At 31.4% G+C, this 19,536-nt stretch overlaps 2 protein-coding genes across 2 annotated transcripts in view; one reads left to right on the top strand and one right to left on the bottom strand.

The window, feature by feature from the left end:
* The window catches only part of LOC109801731 (uncharacterized), a 50,419-nt gene that overhangs the window by 21,630 nt on the left and 9,253 nt on the right, over positions 1 to 19,536 (top strand). The window lies entirely within an intron of this gene.
* LOC109802012 (UPF0481 protein At3g47200) lies at positions 5,994 to 10,088 on the bottom strand. Its single transcript, XM_020363200.2, has 2 exons — positions 9,497 to 10,088; positions 5,994 to 7,779 (listed from the first exon to the last, which is right to left on the bottom strand). Exon 2 carries the CDS (start codon positions 7,774 to 7,776, stop codon positions 6,340 to 6,342), a length of 1,437 nt encoding a protein of 478 aa, XP_020218789.2. The 5' UTR covers positions 7,777 to 7,779; positions 9,497 to 10,088; the 3' UTR covers positions 5,994 to 6,339.

Here is a 19,536-nt window from a genome sequence, read left to right as displayed (position 1 = left end):
TGAGCAGGTTAACATACAACACAAGGAAGCAAGCTTAGACAAAAACCAAAACAAGTAAAACAAAATATAAAAATTTCAAATGAGTGAAAACCCTTTTCAGTTGATATTGCTTGGATATTAGTCCTCGACAACGGGGCCAAAAACTTATGTGTCTAAAATTTACTTAAGGAAGCATATCTTATCGTAGTAGTAATATTGGATAAAATTTAAATATCGAACTCAAAGGACTAGATTCAGGCAATTATCAACTTAATCATGGTTTTTAGTAGTTTGGAGAAACAAAATTTGTTTGAGAGAATGTTAATTTATAAATTGAAATAGAATATTAGATTTTATTATTAAGATTTAGAGGTAAAACCCTATAATTGTGACTTATTACTCTCGATCCCCCCAAAGAAAAAATTTATAAATTAATAAGTCATGTTGTCATTTTTATTCATGAAATTGTTAGTTTCAGAAAGTTAATAGTCTTTATCTTAAGAAAAATTGAAATTGATCATAAGACTTTTATTCTAAAAGCAAAACATATATGAGTAGAGGTGAATCAAATAATTAATTTGATTGGAAATTAGAAACCAACTTGATCATGCCAATTTTCATAATTCAATTATTTTAGTTTTTTGTTAATTATATACAAGAGTTTGATCAAGCATTTCTAATTAATTAAGATAAGAAACAATATACTAAAATAATTTGACAATAAACAAAATTAATTCATAAATTCATCACTGGGAGCTCTCAAGGAACAACTACATCACAACCCTAGAATGAAAGAACTAGTCACACATGTTAATAGAACCCATTAAATAAAGGAAAAGAATTAACTATGATAGGAAAAATCTCACTAAAGGTTTGGCCTTTAGCCTTTTACAAAACCTTAATTATGAATAAAAGAGAAAAAAAATTATAAGAGAAACTATAACTAAGAATTGGAGAAAATTAGATAAAAATTGGATAAAAATAATATGTTTGGAAATCTCTATTTATAGTAAAAAAAATCAAGGGCAGACTTTTAAGCATGATCGTGCACATAGGAAGTACAATCTTGTTCATGGTGTGCTTCAATGCTAGACAAATGGGAACATGGGCATGCTGTTTGGACGATTAGGGTGTGCTTAAGAGACATCGTCGTGTTTCAATAGAAGAAAAACGTGCTTTATTAGCTAAGCACAGTCATACATGTGAGTAAGCACGGTCCTGTTTCTTAACAAGAGTTGGATGTCCATGCTTTATGGTTTGGTTGCATAACTGAACATATTTTACCTAATTTTGATTTTTTCCCTTGCACACTTAATAAAGAAAAAAAAAAGTGAAATATTGCCAAAGAATTACAAATAAATTAAGGTCAAATATCAATGAATATTATCCCAAAATGTAGTCTTTTGATGGTTTAATGATAGCATCAACATCAGTGGCCTCAAATTCAAGCTAACCTTTTTGTTGAACTAAAGAGCATTTCTCATACATAAACAAGTGCTAAACTGAACAAACAGGATCCAAAAGCTTCTTATTAACTACATTGCCATCAGATTTTTTTCTCACATCCAACTCATTAACATGGCATAACCATAATTAATGTCATTTAGTACCATGCTAATTAACCTCCACCATTACTTGTTTCTTTTAAGATCTCTGGTTAGTAGAAGTGGCAAATGAATGTATTTATCCATAATCTATTTGATTGATGAATGGGTAAATCTATCCAATTTTTTATTACAATAAAAATAAATAATAAATTGGATCTAATCCATTCATTTAATTTTATGGATACTTTGTGATTCATCCATTATTTTTTTCAAAATTCATTGAATTACGATATGAGATATTTACTGAATTCAGATTTTAAAAAGACTATTTTGACACAAATAAAAGGTCTCGTAAATTTTAAAAGATTATATAAGAATGTAATGATTTATAAAAAAAAAAGATAGAAATAAAATATTTTAAAAATAAAAATGATTTAATTTTAAAACAATATTTTTATGGATGGATCAAATATCCATTCATGAAAAAATTGTTAATAGATGAATTAGATGAATTTTTTGCTTTAAATTAATTGAATAAATTAAATTTTTATTTAAAATTTTAATAGAGCTAAATAGATTATTTTTATCCGATCCATTATAATTAATCTAAAAAATCACCCGATACATTCATTTGTCACCCATTAGAATAAACAATGATGAATTTGATATGCTATGATTAACCATTAATGAATCTACCTTAGCTAATATGAACATATCACTTGTTTTGTCTTCTGCCTTCCCAACATGTAAAAAAAATTTCAGTCGAAGAGACCAACACTTCCTTTAGAAATACAAGGAGTTGGTAGGTTCAAAACATGACTAATCCCAAGACAATTGGCATAAGATACTCCAAAACCCTTACATTTTTGGGACCTTTGCACATGATACAAATTTAAAGTAGAGGAACTTGAAGATGATAAAGGCTTAGCTGCTGAATGCTGACTAGTTAAACTCATTCTCTTTTGACATGGCACTGAACCAGTTGAGTTGCTCCTTGACAAAGGAGGTGAATAACACGTCAAGCTTTTCTTTGCATCATAATTAAGGCTTTTGATTTTACTATGAACCCCGCAAAAAGAGGTGGAGTGAGTTTTCGTATCACAATAATCACCACAATTGGTGATTTGCTTGTTGAACAAAAGAACACCCCCGGGGTCCCATTGCTTGAATTGTAAGGACATTTTAGTATGAGAAAAATAGAAATTCCCTCTAAGAGTCTCTGCCATAAGCAGTAAGTCTACGAATTTAGATTTAGAAAGTGCATCCTGGTTTTTCTGTAAGGGATTCTTAGCAATTTCAAAAGCTGCCTTGAGTATCTTCGTCATTGTTGTATCATCAATGTCCTCAACGAGATGTTCAAACACAATTCCCTACCAGCATTATTATATCACCACAGTTCCATGAGAAGGTCCTGATTTTCTTCCATAATTCAATACTGTGATGGCTTTGGCAACTACATTAAAGGACTCTGAATATAGCTCTTTGAAAATATTCCAGGTTGAATCTGAACCTAAACTTCATCTCAAACAAATAGATGAACGTTCTGTAAAAAGCACAAACACTAATGGCATGAACTCTGCCACCCCAGAATTTGCCACGAAAACTAATCCCTTGCTACTATTGAAGACTTGACTAGCTAGATTGAAGCAATTCATCGAAGTGCAATAACACCAATATCTCCTAAAAAAAACGGGATGATTCAGACATAATTCAAAAAAATTTCAATAGCTGTAATCGATAACACACGTGTTGAATTAACAATAAGCAAAAAATTAAAGAAATTATTACAGAAATTTTATTGCAAATTTAAAATTCAGATAATTTTTGTGCAAATTCTATTAATAATTCTTCAACTTTCAAATGTTTACAATGAATTCATCTAAAGCATTAAGAAATTTGTTTCTGCACCTCTAACATATAAGGTGAGTGTTGTCCTAACTTATATACTCTTTAATTATTTTATTTTCAATTGACGTGGGACTTGAAAATTTCTTTAAATATTAATTAGATCATGTCATTAGAAGGAAGATTAATTCATTATATTGAACTACCAAATTATATTATTATAAATTATTTTAACTCTTAAAATATTCAATATTTTAAAAAAGAATATTTTTTTTATTAAATAATTTTATTTTAAAAATTATCATTAAATTATAACTCATTATCATTAATTTATACATTTAATTAAAATAAACATTTAATTTATCAATATTTTAAATTAAAATTAATTTTTATGAAATATTTATAAATAATTTAGTAAAATAATATTTTATTAAATAAATACTTTTAATTTTAAAATTTTATAAATTATCATTAAATTAAAACTCATTCTCAATAATTTATCATATTTATAAAGTTTTATATATTTAATTTAATTAAAATTAAAATTAATTATAAGGATATATTTATAAATAATTTAGTAAAATAACATTTTTTAATTAAATTTTTTTTAATTATTAAACTTATAAATTTAAAAAAAAATTAACTTTTCCTGTGGATTAAAATTGGCAAGAAAATCCACAGGAAAAGTTACCTATGAAAATTTTCTATCATTTAGTAAACATTATTTGTGAATTTATTTTTACAAGAAACAAAATAAAATTCTTATAACATTTTTTATAAATTTTTATCATGAAAAAAATTTCTATGATCATTAAAATTATAGAAAAATTTACAAAAATTTATTGTAATGTTAATTAAGTATATTAAAGTCGATGTTCAAAATTTCAACTAATATTTTTATTTTATTATTATAATAAATATTATTAGTGTTGTTTTCCATATCATAATTTTAAAAAGATTTTTCAACCACATTTAATTTTATAGATTCATGTAAAAAGTGATCAAGCTAAAACACATTAAAAAGAATAACATTTAACTGAATAAAAACTTAATTAAATAAAAATAAAAAATTAAATAGAGTAAAGTCACTTATATCAAACTCCAACAATGGATGAATCTTTCCGATCTCTATAAAATATACTAAATGTGCAGTATTTATTTTGTGGGTTGAAGTCTAATTTATAACATTCTGAATGGCTTCTCGTGTGACCTGTTCTAAATGATTCTTATTGATAATCTTTTCTTTATAATTCTTCTTATTTTTGAATAGTTTCTTCTTCTTTCATGTATTTCTTTCATGTGTCAAGAGTACTAACAAAAACATTAAAATACCTAAAATTTAAAGAATTCTACTACTAAAATAATTAAAACTAATTTTTGATACTTATTTTTGACGAATACATGACTTAAAAGTATAAAATATATTTGATAATTGTGTAAAATTAAAAGATATTCATATATTTTACTTACCATTATCAACCACCACCTCCTGAGCTTAGTACAACTCTCGCATAAAGTTGATTTTAATATTAAGATTACTCTTCTTCTCTGCACTAGCTCTTAGATCATGAGACTATCTTAAGATCAATAATGTTTAATGTTTAAAAAAAACCATCCTGGGAATAAAATAGCAATATCTAAGATCAATAATCATTAACCACAACAAAAGGCAAAATAAATAATTTTTGGTTATAGGATCAAAAGGCTCATTATTTAGGGGGAAAATATGCATGTCTTAGGTTTATAACAAAATAGTAAGGGAGCAGTTTCCTGAGGAAAATCAAAGTTGTTTCCAACGATACCAAAAATCTTCGGCAGCTACTATGGAGACATACACTATAGTGCAGCAATAAGAAGCAGTAGCAACAAGAAGAAGCAGAAACATCGATCAAGAGGATTTGTGAAGATAAATGAAAATAAAGGGATGTTTCAGGAATGAAAGTTGTGCTGACAAAGGAAAAGTTCAAAGGGCTGATACTTCAACTCAATGAGAAAGGAGAAATGAGGATAGAGCAAATGCTGGCAGAGAGAAGTTTGAGGGATGGAAGCTTTCTTTGGAAAGGATCTTCTTGGAGGCTCCTGAACATGTTTTTGGTATAGTGCCTATAGCTTAAAGTCAAAACAATTAATCCATCAGAAGCCTAAAACAATGTTTAGATTTTGAACCTTCTAACTTTGCAGAAAGAAGCTCGTGACTTCAGGAATCAGATTCACTTATTTTAAAAGTAATTTTTTTTCTTTTAAAATTACTCTACTCAATAATTTATATTTTACATTAAATTTCAAATTACCAAATTAAATGTTTTTTAATAAATAGACAAAGTTTACAAAATTTTATATAAATCATCCAATAATTTGTTATATAAATTTAAATTAATAGGATAAACAAATTTTATTAGCACTGGAAAATAATAAAATTATTAGAAAGAATTAACCAACATACCAATGTTAATTTAATGTAATTCAAGTAACTTGTGGGCTTAATATATATTGACCTTTATTTGTGTGTTTGAAGGTAGTGTAAATATTCTAGAGGAACCACTTTCTTTCTGGTTATCCAATAATTATATACGGTGGTATATATACTTGATATGTATAATATAAATTGCAATAAAAATTATGACAAATAATTAAATGTTGAACAATGAAATAGTATGATTAGATAGAGACCAACAAAATATAATTGACAAATTTCCACTTAGCTGATGAAATATGACTTCATTTCAAATGGTTCTTTGCTTGCAACATTATTGATATTGCTTAGATATGAATTGAAAGTTTGAAGTGATAACAAATTATCCAATGAGAAGAACACACAAAAATTTATCATAATGAGAAAGAGGACAAACGTGGAATCAAAAACTCAAACAAACAAGGTAAGTTGGCCTTGTAGAAATTAATACAATCAAGTAAATATTCTGAAAGCAATAGAAAATCATTTAAATAACATAAATTGGATAAAAACAAACTAGTTGTTCTTTGGATAATGATAGCTGAGGATTGTATAACAAGTCTGGATAACAGTGAGAAGAGTTAACAATGCTGCAGCAAAGTTGTAACCACGCCTTAAAAACTTGTTCAGACCGTAAAGCCATTCTGAAAATTGACTCAAATAATGCCACAAAATTATTGGGAACTGAAGGACAGGATTTGTTGCGGAATAGGTGTTGAGGGCATGAATGATGTTGCTGTAAGTTGAATGAACAAGGCCACCGTCAACTCCGGTTTTGATGGAACGAAAAAGATCCATGAGATGGTGATTACTTATACCCAACTTATCCTCGATGATTCCCTTGTTTTTAAGCAGTTGAACGTCGCTTGCACAGCACATCAAAACATTGAAGAGCAACGCCCGCAAAGTAAACACGTCTCTATCAACACTCTTTTTCCACCTCTTTGCGTGAAGCTCCAAAGCAATAAAATTCAGCCACTTTGCTAACATGGTTTGAGTGATATGCAAGGGAGGAACTTCTAGCACCCCCTTGCTGCTGTTGAATTTTGGAATAATAGAATTGTCTTCACTTTTGACTATAGTAACCCCAGCGGCTAGGAGCCTAGTGGCACAACATTTGGGTTCTATTTGTTTATTAAGATTATCATCATGAATATCAACAACATATGAACCCTGGTGGCTTTGGTGATTGAGAATGAAGGAGTGAACAAGTTGAAGAATGTGAGAGGCATTAATGAGATCGGGAATAAAGTCAGAGATTGAATTAGGAATAGAGGTAGAGCTTGAATCCCGAGAGTAACCAAAAAGAGAGAGAGCCAAATGTTGTGTAAGACCAATGTAATTCCTAATATCGGTATAGAGACGGGGAAAAAGTTGGTGAAACAAGTTACCGAGAACGGAAAAGGGTATCTGATTTTCAAATAAGGTGAGATCGCTCAAGATGAGTTCCATATTTCCAAGTTGAGCTGCTGGGCTAGGAGGGAGTGGGTTCTCATCGAATTGAAGCCTTGAATTCCATTCCACTGATCGAGAAATGAGAAGCTCCACGAGAAAGCAAGCGTCGTGTAGCATAATGGTTGCTAGATCGTAGCTGTTGAATTTGATTTCTTCCCCGTAGCTTGCGCGAACTACTGCGTCTAAATCCAACATGAGTCTCATACCGTTCTCTATAGGATCTATATATTTTTGATCTGTTATTTCCATGAGATCATGGTATGGTATTCTATTTAAAAGGTGCAGCATGCAACGCAACTTGATCTCTTCCATTGGTAGAAGTTCCCTTCTTCCCTTGAACCGAGGTCCGATGGACACCACCTTTGGCTCGTAAGCTTTCTCGTTGCATATGCGAAGTTCCTCCCCAACTATGGGAATACTGTACGGTTGATATATTTCTCCGTCTACGGCATCTAACAAAGCCCCTGTTGCAATCCAGCATTTTTGGAAATCGTTCATGGCCTGCAAGTAAGGAAGAACAGAATGAATGAGTGAGTATTAGAGCTCTGATATAGACACACAGTTATTTGAGGAAACAATCACTGCCCTTTCTTAGAACCATGAGGCCACGAGCTTACACCAAAGTCAATATATACTGTAACACTACAAACTATTTCATTACACCCATTCAAGACTTTAGGTAGATAAATTCCATACTTCTATATAAATATTTGGTGTTGATGAATTATTAGGTAGTTAATAACATCAATAATTAACTCCAAACGTATAGTTCAGCGGTAGAGGTTGATCTACGCTTAAGCAATATCAGGATTTTGAATCCTGTCTTGTGTATGCAGCCGCGTTAAATCTTGGGACCAGCTATCCCACCCTTTGAGGTGTCTCTAACGTAGCGAGAAAATTAGTCACCGCTATCAGCGGTGGATACTCTAAAGACGAAAAAAAAAAAATAACATCAACAATTTATGTATCAATCGATCACATGTGTATTTTTTTTTTTTAATTTGGGGATTTTTATTTGCTCTTTATTATTTTATATAAATCGGATGCAGTTCTATTTAGGCAATAGTTGACTCGCTTTTAATTTGTTACGCTTGTCTTTTGTTTTTTTTTTTTTACTGGAGCGACTGAATTTAACATATTTTCTAAAATGTTTTAGAAAATTAAACTCGTTAATTTTTATATAAAAAATAGTTTAAAAAATGGACTTATTACACTCTGCTTTGCATAAAATTAATTTAACTATTATGAATGTTGAGGACGAATTGTTGATATTATGATTGTTGAGGATGAGAAATTATGGATTGTGAGAAGTTTTTCATTGGAAAATTGTGGTTTGAATTATGAGATTTAGGATTTGTAATGTCGAATTTGGATCCGAGAGGAAAAAAATGATGGCAAGGGTGAGAGTCTGGGTGTGATGAGAAGAGTGCATTCTAAATGACAGTAAGAACTATGTTTTAAAGGTTATAAAATATTAAACATGAAACAACTAAAAAAAAATACAAGATCAAAAATGAAAAAACAGTAAACTATATGGACCCAAATTATATTTATCTTCTTTTTTTTTTAACTGAATGACCTCAATTGAATTAAATGACATGTATTAAGTTAAATGATCTCAATTAAGATAAGTGAGAGAAGAGATTCATTCTAGTTGGGCCGTTCTGCCCACCTCCTAGTTTATTACACTCTATTTTGCATAAAATTGATTTAACTATTGGGATCTGTCTTGTTTTGCTGTGCGCTTGCCCTTCAGTTCAAGACACCCTATCTAATTATTACTCCTGGTTTTTTTTTTATTAATAGTCATTTTATCATATTTTGTTATTTTTTTTATTATTATTTTTTAAAATTAATAATTTATTAATTTTTTTATTTTTATTCTTAATAATTAATTTATGTTCATTAAATAATATATTTATTCATTTTTTAATATATTTTTTTTTCTAATCATCTAAAAAAAAGTATAACAGAAAAATAAGTTTAATTAAAAATAAAAGGCCACCCTGTCAATAAACTAGCTATGTCTAAGATCATGATAATTATTGAACCACACCAAAAGGCACAATAAATCATTGAACTCGATCACATTTGCTACATACTTAAAAACAAATCTCAGTTCTCTCTCAAAATAAATTCTCAAAAATTTGAACCACGAAACAGAAACCTTACAATTTGGCAAAGCTTGATCGGAATCAAAAGAGAAGATAGAGACTACCTTGTCAAAGTTGTACACTGTCAAAAACCTCACCCCGTCAAGTTAACGATTCAGCCTCAAAACCCAGTGGATACCTATTCCATAAAGAACGTATGCAGCAGTGAGTTGGTTGCTTCTAAATGAACAGGTTCACTGGAAGCAGGATAGAAAGATAGAGTCTTTGAAGGGGTAGACTTATTAACTTGGAAAATGTGTAATGATTTAATATATTTTGCAAGAGAATAAAAATAACAACATGTTGATAGATTAATATTTAATATATTTTGGTTTTAAATCAAGTCACAACGAAAGAGATTAAAAGGGGATTGGTCCCACACGCACGGGCTCTCAGCTTCCTGCATTAGTTCCCTTCCCACACCATTTTTCCACCTTCAAGAGAAAAAACAACATCCTAACATTCTCTTCCTAAAAACGTGGCTTCTGTGATAATTGCAAAAATCTAGAGATAAAAATGGATCAATATGTTTCAATTATTTTTTTTTTATTGTTATTTTGTGTATTTCTTCTCTACCAAGTGTGCCTCTTTCGTTGTTAATAATATAATCAATTTCTAATGCAGAGGGGTAGAACTTAGTTAGGACTTAGGATTTAGGTCCTTTCCAAATATTTATGCATATGATAGACGCGTTTTTTTTTTTTATTTTCTCAGAAAGAAAAACTCTGCCCCAATTGATGTGTGTTTTTGATTTCTATTGTAAGAAAAAATGTTATTTTTTTTCCTATGTAAATTAATAATAATTAGAAGTTCTTTTATTTTTTTAATTCTCTTTTAGTGTCTCTAAAAAATTATAAAAGAATTGTAGTAATTTTTTAATTTCTAATTTTTAAACTAACAAAATTCCAGTCTTGCATAAATGTTTTTTTAAATTTTAATTATCTTTTCTTAATTTAATCTATTCTAATTTAGATGAAATTATAATATTAAAATAAGTTAAATACTTAAATATTCAATATTTATATAATTTCTTTATATTAATACAAAATTATAAATAAAAAATATTTGATAATATTTAATTTATTATTTTAATATTTTCATGTTATACTGCCCTTTGTGAAATTACTTATTATTTTATAATTTTATATTTTTTTGTGATTCATGAAGTGATTGAATTTATTTAACATCGATATACTTTTTTTTATAGAAGCATAAAAATTATATTTTTATAATGTCAACACTAAATACTTCTAAGTTTGATTGTAATGTCAATTCTAAAATTTCTAGTAAGTTCATTCTATTGTTGTTATACAAGATGATCAAGCTCGTCTTTGGTGTTATATTAGCATATTAGATATAAAAAAAATCAAGAGGGAGGGAAATATAAGAACCGATCTTGTAATTTTTGTCATAACATTTTTAAAAGTTTTTATTCGAGAGTTAAATTAAGCTCATTTGTTAAGGAACTAAAATTTTTGTGTGTGCAAGTGTAAATGATCAATATTTTGTTGAATTGAAATCATTTGTTGAAAATTGGTTAAAAATATAGTGAAACTTAAGCATGTCTTATTGCCAGCAAAGCAAATTCGTCAGAGTTCTTTATTGAAAAAGGAAAAAGTTGGTACTTTGGAGAAAACATTTAATTTAGAAGATAAGGATAATCTCAACATTGCTAGAATGATTTGTTCTTCTAAATTGCTTTTCAACCTCGCCAAAAATCCCTATTATGTGAATTCTTATTCATTTGTTGCAAATCATATGCTTAATGGTTTTCTCCCTCCTGGATACAATGCCTCAAGGACAACTCTCTTACATCAAGAGAAGGCACAAGTTGAGAGGTTACTTAAACCTATTAAATCAACTTGGAATGTAAAAGGTATTAGCATAGTATCTGATGGATGGACAGATGTCCAAAGAAGGCCTTTAATTAATTTTATGATTGCAAGTTAAAGGGGTCCAATATTTTTAAAAGCTATTAATGTTTATGACGAGATTAAAAACAAACACTATATGGCTGATAGGATGATAGAAGTTATAAAAAAAGTAGGAAAACAAAATGTTGTTCAAGTTATAATAGATAATGTTCCTGTATGCAAAGGTGTAGGAATGGTTAATGAAATTTCTTTTCCTAAATTTTTTTGAACTCCTTGTGTTATTCACACATTGAACCTTGCATTGAAGAATATATGTGTTTCCAAAAGGAATGAGGTAGTTTATGCTGATCAATGTAATTGGATTACTCAAGTTGTTGATGATGTTTATTTTGTTAGGAACTTTATCATGAATCACTCAATGAAATTGAAATTTTTAGTCACTTCTTACCTATAAAATTGTTTGATATAGCTAAAACATGTTTTTCATCTATTCTAGTGATGTTAAAGAGATTTAAACTTTTGAAAGGTACTTTGCAATCGATGTTTATTAGTGAAGAATGAAACTCTTATAGAGAAGATGATGTGGGTAAAGGCTCAAGTTGCAAAAGAATTTATTTTGAATGATGTGTTGTGGGACAAAATCTTAATTTCATTAAGCTTATTTATAATATGCTTAGGGCTTGTGACACAGATAATCCCACACTTCATTTGGTCTATGAGATGTGGGATACTATGATAGAAAAAGTAAAGTTATACATCAACATTTTATGAAGTTTTTTATTTTATACTAATTGATAGGTAAATTAAGAATTGCACCCCTTTCCACTACATGGCTCACTCTTTGAATCTTAGGTAAAATTAGCCTATCAAATATTTAAATTTTTTTATATAAAAAATAGATAGTTACTATATTTTTTATCTATTAACTTTCTTATTTATTCACAGGTACTATAATGATGAATGACTTTAAGAGGCTCCTGTTGAGATTCACAAGCTGTTGAATTAATTTCTAACTGTTTTGATGATTACAAAAAGGAAGCATGAATATCATGAAATGTTTTAAGTGAAAAGTTGTAATAGTGTAGTTCATATGTAGTAGTTGCTTGATTATTTTGTCTTATGCATGTTTATGTTAGTTTATGTTTTATGCATGCGTCAAATCATTATCTTGATTGACTTGAAAATAGTATGATGATGATAGAGCACAACTTGGAAAGTTTCTAAATGTTTAAAATCGAATTTTGATAATCAACTCAAAATAATTGATTATTCATTAATAATAATCGATTATTTGCTCTGTTTTTCAATAACTTGGAAAACGTAATAATTGATTACCTATTAAAATAATTGATTATCCCAGAATGTGTTCTCTAGAATAATCAATTATCCTTAGAATTAATCGATTATTTTATTTTGATTGATTTCCAAAATTGCTAAGAACAAAATAATCAATTATCCTTAAAAATAATCAATTACCCTTAAAAATAATCAATTATGTAAGTCTGAAAACTTTATTGATCTGGAAAGCTATGCCAGCCACATGCCAGCACATGAGCCACATGCCAGCACATGCCAGTCACCATTGTCAACAATGACAACCACCGAATTTCTTTTTCCACAAAGCAACCACCACCCCCTCTGTTTTTCTAAATTGCCAGCTTCTATGATTTGTATTTTCTTTGTTTCTGATTCCTATAAATAGCTATCAATGTAAGCTCTCAAGGCACTGATCAATCAATATCACTTCTATTACTCAATTGAGTATTTTCTCTCTTAGAGAGTTCTTCCTTTGCATTCTGTGCCATTTTTGGTACCAGAGCAAGGTTCCGAAGCTTCCTACGCCTTTGGGTTTATTAGAAAAGAGATTTGGAACTTTCCGGTCGCCGGAAAATCCATTGGAAATTCGGCCAGCCCCAAAAACCCACCCTTAGAGGCCTTTTCTCGAAAAACCGACCCCGTAGAAGCGTCCGGAAGGTCCCAAAACCTTGGGAATGATAGTTTGTATCGCCGGAAACCACCCGGAAAGTCACCGGAAAATTCGTCGGAAAAGTTCGCCGGAAAATTTGACGGTCACCGGAATTTCTGGAGGTTGAAGACAAGCTGACGTCATCACCACATAAGCGCCACGTCATCTTTAATCAGCCACTCAGGAGACGCCACGTATAAGTGGTCAACGTTGACTGAGAACCCTCATTTGCCACCTCTGACCAACCATATTCTGCCACGTATCTTCAGTGTTGACTTTGACCAAAGTTTCATAATTTGCAAAAAAAGCCCCTGTAAGTTTTGAAATTTCACTTTTACCCTTGTACTTTCTGAACTTACATTTTTGCCCCTAAACTTTCTAAAATTACAATTTAGCCCTTATATTTTCAAAATTCCAAAATTGCCCTTTTCTACAAAAAAAACCATTTTACCCTAACCTAAATTCCCATATTACCCCTTTAACCTCTTAAATTACCCCTTTATTCCTATCCAACTTCACCATGGTTCGTGGAAAGCAAAACGATGTGACCATTCGAGATATCGAATTTGAGGAAATGAAAAGGCAACTGCGAGAGCTTCAAGAAACAGTTGCAAGTCAACGAGTTGAACTTGAACAGCTGAGGAATAAACCAAATCATGAGTCAGACAACAGTGATTCCTCATCTTCTTATTCCTCTAGAAGTCACCAAGTGTCGAGGACACAACAAACCAATCGTTTTCATAATTTCAAGGTAGATATACCTGAATTCGAAGGGAGATTACAACCTGACGAATTTATGGATTGGCTCCGAACGGTGGAAAGAATTTTTGACCTGCATGATGTTCAAGATAAACTCAAGGTCAAAATGGTGGCTATCCGATTGAAGAAGCATGCATCCATCTAGTGGGAGAATCTCAACAAGAAGCGTGAAAGAGCAGGGAAGGAAAAGATCAAATCTTGGGAGAAGATGAAGAAGAAACTCACAAGTAAGTTCTTACCTTTCCACTATAAGCAAGAAAACTATATGATGCTTCACAAACTGTCTCAACAGTCACGCACAGTAGAAGAATATTCCCAGGAATTTGAGTTGTTAGTAATGAAATGTGACCTTAAAGATGACGAGGAACAAAAAATAGTTCGTTTTATTGGTGGACTAAACATTGAAATAGCCAACCAAGTCCAATTACAACAGTACCAGGACTTAGATGATGTAGTACAACTTGCCATCAAAATTGAAAAACAACTCTCCACCACTCTTCGAGACCAACCCTCCACATCCAAATACCCGTTCCGCCCTTCCTACTCTAAAAACCCTTATCAATCATCCTCATCCAAAAATCCTTTTTATAACAGTAAAGCCCAAAACACCCGGTCCAACACCTCCAAACTACCAGCCCAAAATACCAAAGACAACAACTCCAAACCTGCCCCACAATCCAAATCAACTATAAAATGTTTCAAATGTCAAGGCTTTGGACATATTTCTTCCGACTGTCCCAATCGAAAGGCTTTCACCATCATTGAAGAAGAACCACATGAATTATCAGAGGAAAAATCAGAATTAGACCAGGTGACGAATGGAAGACTGCTTTCAAAACCCGAGATGGTCTATACGAATGGACAGTCATGCCGTTTGGATTGTCCAATGCTCCCAGTACTTTCATGCGACTGATGAATCAGGTACTAAGGCCTTTCAATGGAAAATTTTTAGTCGTTTACTTCGACGATATCCTGATTTATAGCAAAAGCAAGGAGGAGCACTTGAAGCACTTACAGAAGGTGTTAGAAGTTCTACGGGAGCAGAAACTCTATGCCAACCTTGAGAAATGCTCATTTTTAACCAATGAAATTATATTCCTTGGTTATATTGTTTCTAGTGACGGTATCAAGGTGGACCCCAGCAAAGTCGAGGCGATTAACAGTTGGCCAATTCCTCAATCCATTCACGATGTCCGAAGTTTTCATGGATTGGCTTCTTTTTATCGCAGGTTCATCAAGAACTTCAGCACAATTGCAGCTCCACTCACCAACTGTATCAAAGGTGATAAATTCCAATGGTCAGAACAAGCTCAGGAAAGCTTCAATGAATTAAAGCACCACCTGACCAATGCTCCAGTATTGGCCCTTCCTAATTTTGATCAAGTGTTTGAAGTAAATTGTGATGCTTCTAACATTGGTGTTGGTGCAGTTCTTAGCCAGGAAGGCCAACCAATAGCTTTCTTCAGTGAAAAGCTAAATGATGCAAAGCTAAAGTACTCGACCTACGACAAGGAGTTCTATGCCATTGTACGAGCACTTCAGCACTGGAGTCATTACCTGCTTCCCAAAGAATTCATTCTTTACTCTGATCACGAGGCTCTCAAGCATTTGAGTTCACAACAAAAGATCAACCGCAGGCATGCTTCATGGGTTGAGTTCCTTCAAGCCTATCCATTCCTGATCAAACACAAGTCAGGAAAGCAGAACTCTGTTGCTGATGCCCTAAGCCGACGTCATTTCTTGCTCACTACTCTGCAAACAAAAGTCATTGGCTTCGAGACCGTCAAGGAATTATACCAAGACGATCCAGATTTCAACATTGTTTGGAAGTCTACCGAAGATCAGCCATTCCAACATTACCATCGTCATGAAGGTTTTCTATTTAAAGACAACGTTTTATGCATTCCTCGTTGCTCTTTAAGAGAAGCCATTATCTGGGAAGCACACGATGGAGGATTATCAGGACATTTTGGTAGAGATAAGACTGTATCTATCATCAAGGAGAATTTTCACTGGCCTAAGCTGGAGAGAGATGTCATTCGCCACATTCAACGTTGCAGAATCTGTCACCTAGCTAAATCCAAAAGCCAAAACACTGGCCTTTACTTACCATTACCGGTACCAGCTGCACCCTGGGAAGACATCAGCATGGATTTTGTCCTAGGACTTCCACGAACCCAAAGACAAAAAGATTCTGTTATGGTGGTTGTGGACAGATTTTCGAAGATGGCACATTTCGTTCCATGCCAAAAGACTAACGATGCCGTTAATATTGCTGATTTATATTTCAGGGAAGTTGTTCGCCTACACGGAATTCCTAAAACCATCACTTCAGATAGAGATGTTAAATTTCTGAGTCACTTTTGGAGAACTCTATGGAAAAAGATGGGTACGAAGTTGCAGTTCAGTAGTGCTAGCCATCCACAGACAGATGGTCAAACAGAGGCTATCAACAGGCTACTAGGTAACTTACTACGCAGCTTTGTAGGTAAAAATCTTCGCCATTGGGATCAGATTCTAGCTCAAGTGGAATTTGCCTACAACAATTCCACTAATCAAGCTACTGGTAAATGTCCTTTTGAAATCGTCTACGGTGCACGACCTCTTACCCCTTTAGACTTGGTTCCGTCTTCAGACAAGAGTCAATTCAGCGCTGATGCTGACCAGAGAGCCAAAGAAATTAAACAGCTTCATGAGCAAGCCAGAATAAGGATTGAAAAGCAAAATGCAAAGTACAAAGCTCAACGAGACAAGCACCGGAAGCAACAGGTATTCAAGGAAGGCGATCTAGTGTGGATTCATTTGCGGAAAGAAAGGTTTCCAAAACAGTCCAATGCCAAGCTGTCGCCACGAGCTGATGGTCCATTCTGCGTAGTCCAGAAGATTAATGACAATGCCTACAAGATCGAGCTACCAGGTTCTTACGGTGTTTCTGCTACATTTAATGTCGCAGACCTTTCACCCTACTTCGATGAGGAAGACGCTTAGACTCGAGGACGAGTCTTTTCCAACCCCGGGAAAATGATCTGGAAAGCTATGCCAGCCACATGCCAGCACATGAGCCACATGCCAGCACATGCCAGTCACCATTGTCAACAATGACAACCACCGAATTTCTTTTTCCACAAAGCAACCACCACCCCCTCTGTTTTTCTAAATTGCCAGCTTCTATGATTTGTATTTTCTTTGTTTCTGATTCCTATAAATAGCTATCAATGTAAGCTCTCAAGGCACTGATCAATCAATATCACTTCTATTACTCAATTGAGTATTTTCTCTCTTAGAGAGTTCTTCCTTTGCATTCTGTGCCATTTATAAAAATGGTTTTCTCATTTAGAAACACAAGCAAGTGATTTTCAGTGAAACTTTGTGAACTATTTTGATCAATGTGATCTTCTTGGAGAGATTTCTTCGTGAATCCAAGAAATAAACATATTTGTGAAATGTTTTGAAAGATTATCATCATCATCCACATATTCTTGAAAAGGGACAAATACTTGATAGAGAATTCATCTATCTAAATTTGCAGTTATAGGTGAATTCATTCTATAATCTTTTTGTGTTTTGTTGTAATACTTGAGTAGGTTTCTCAAGTGTAGGAGTTCTTGTAGTGGGTTACTACAAGGAGTACTTTCTTATGTGCAAGAATGGGTCTTTCTTGTATGTTTTAGTCTTTTGCATGTGTGATATGATTATAAAACTTCTTCATTGAGATAGTGGAACAAATCTTGATCATGTTATGATTGAAAACTAGATGCAGGTCACATGCGGAGTGGCTGAACTAGGATAAATAATCTTGCACTTTTCTCTCATACTTACTCTTTTACTTTGTGCAATTTTTAATTGAAAAATTAACTTGATTCATATATGTTTGCAAGTGATTAATATTCTTATGTGTTTAAAGGGTTTAATTGAAGTATAATCAGTGCATGTCAACAAGGTTGTATGAACTGAATCTTTAAAGAAGAATTATAAAAGCATATAGGAACATATCCCATATACCAAGGTTTCAATAAACTTCTTTGGAAATTGTTTTTAGAAATAAAGATCTATAACTGTGATAAATTTTTTAAAGTGTTGATAGATCCAATTCACCGCCCCCTCCCCCCTTTTGGATCAAGTCATTCTTTTCTAATAGCTCCAATTAGAATTCCCCCACATGAGGATGAAGAAATTTATGTAGAGAGAAATAAATGTTTAAAAAATATTTTTCACAACTGTTGAAGAAAGAAGAAAAGTTGCTCTTGCATATACTAATTTCTCATCAAAAGCTCATAATTTTGCTTCTTTTGACTCAATTGAAGATAGATGGATGTTAGATCCTAAATCATGGTGGGTAATGCATGGTTCTTCTACCCCTTTCCTTCAAAAGCTTTCTTTAAAGCTTCTTATACAACCTAGTTCTTCATCTTGTTATGAAAGGAATTGGAGTACTTATTCCTTCATTCACTCGCTGAAAAGAAATAAGTTCAATCCTAAAAGAGTAGAAAACTTGGTTTATGTACATACTAATTTGCAACTCTTGTCTACGAAAAGTGAAGAACATATGTAAGAAACACTATAAGGAAAATGATAAATTGCGACGGACAAATTGCGACGGTTATCTAGAAATTGTCGTCGCTTTGATATTGCGACCCTTCAAACGATAGTTTTTCAAAACTGTCGCAAAATTTGTAGAACATTGCGATGGTTTATCATAAACCGTCGCAAAATTTGTTGAACATTGCGACGGTTTATTATAAACCATCGCAAAATTTGTTGAACATTACGACAGTTAATCATAAACCGTCGCAAATTTTTTTTAACATTGCGACAATTTTTTTTATTAAAATTAAATTTTTTTTTGAAGTATTATGTATATTATCTTAATGAACTTATATTTTATTAACAATTTTATATATACTTCCTTTAACATGAGCTACATGATTTTTTTTCTTTATATAATTTCAAAATCGTGACTAGAATATAAATTTATCTTTCAACAAACTTATGAATTTATCTTGTATATAAGATGTGTTAGAGTATATAAATAAATATAATTATCATTTTATAACTTAATTTTTGAGTTATCAGATCACATATTATTGAATAATTTACAATGTTAAATTTTATAAATTTTATTTTAAATTCCATCTTTTAAACACTATTAAAAATATAAAAATAAATATGTTAAATTTTATAAAAATTCAGTTTAATTTATTTATGATATAAATATGTTTTTAATATCTAATATATTTTTAGATGATAATTTATTTTAAAATATAACTTGTAATAACAATTCTAAATGGAACATAAATCTTCTTATTTTTCTTATTTTGATTTTTTTAATCAATATATACAATTTTACTATTTTGATTTTTTTAATTAACGTATACAATAAATAAAAAACACAAAAGATAAACATGCATGGTACAAATTTTATTTTATCAAAAAATTATATTTTAATATATTACATTATATATATATGTGAATACTAAGACATATATATATATATATATTATAATTA

The sequence above is a fragment of the Cajanus cajan genome, chromosome 4 (genome assembly GCF_000230855.2).
Source record: "Cajanus cajan strain Asha chromosome 4, NIPB_CcT2T_4, whole genome shotgun sequence".
In the NCBI taxonomy this organism is placed as follows: domain Eukaryota; kingdom Viridiplantae; phylum Streptophyta; class Magnoliopsida; order Fabales; family Fabaceae; genus Cajanus; species Cajanus cajan.
Note: the sequence above shows the minus strand (reverse complement) of the source record. Positions and strands in the feature narration are given on the sequence as shown.

What these genes read in the sequence shown, in the direction of transcription:
- LOC109802012 (XM_020363200.2), bottom strand. Translation starts at nt 7,776, where the DNA reads ATGAACGATTTCCAAAAATGCTGGATTGCAACAGGGGCTTTGTTAGAT.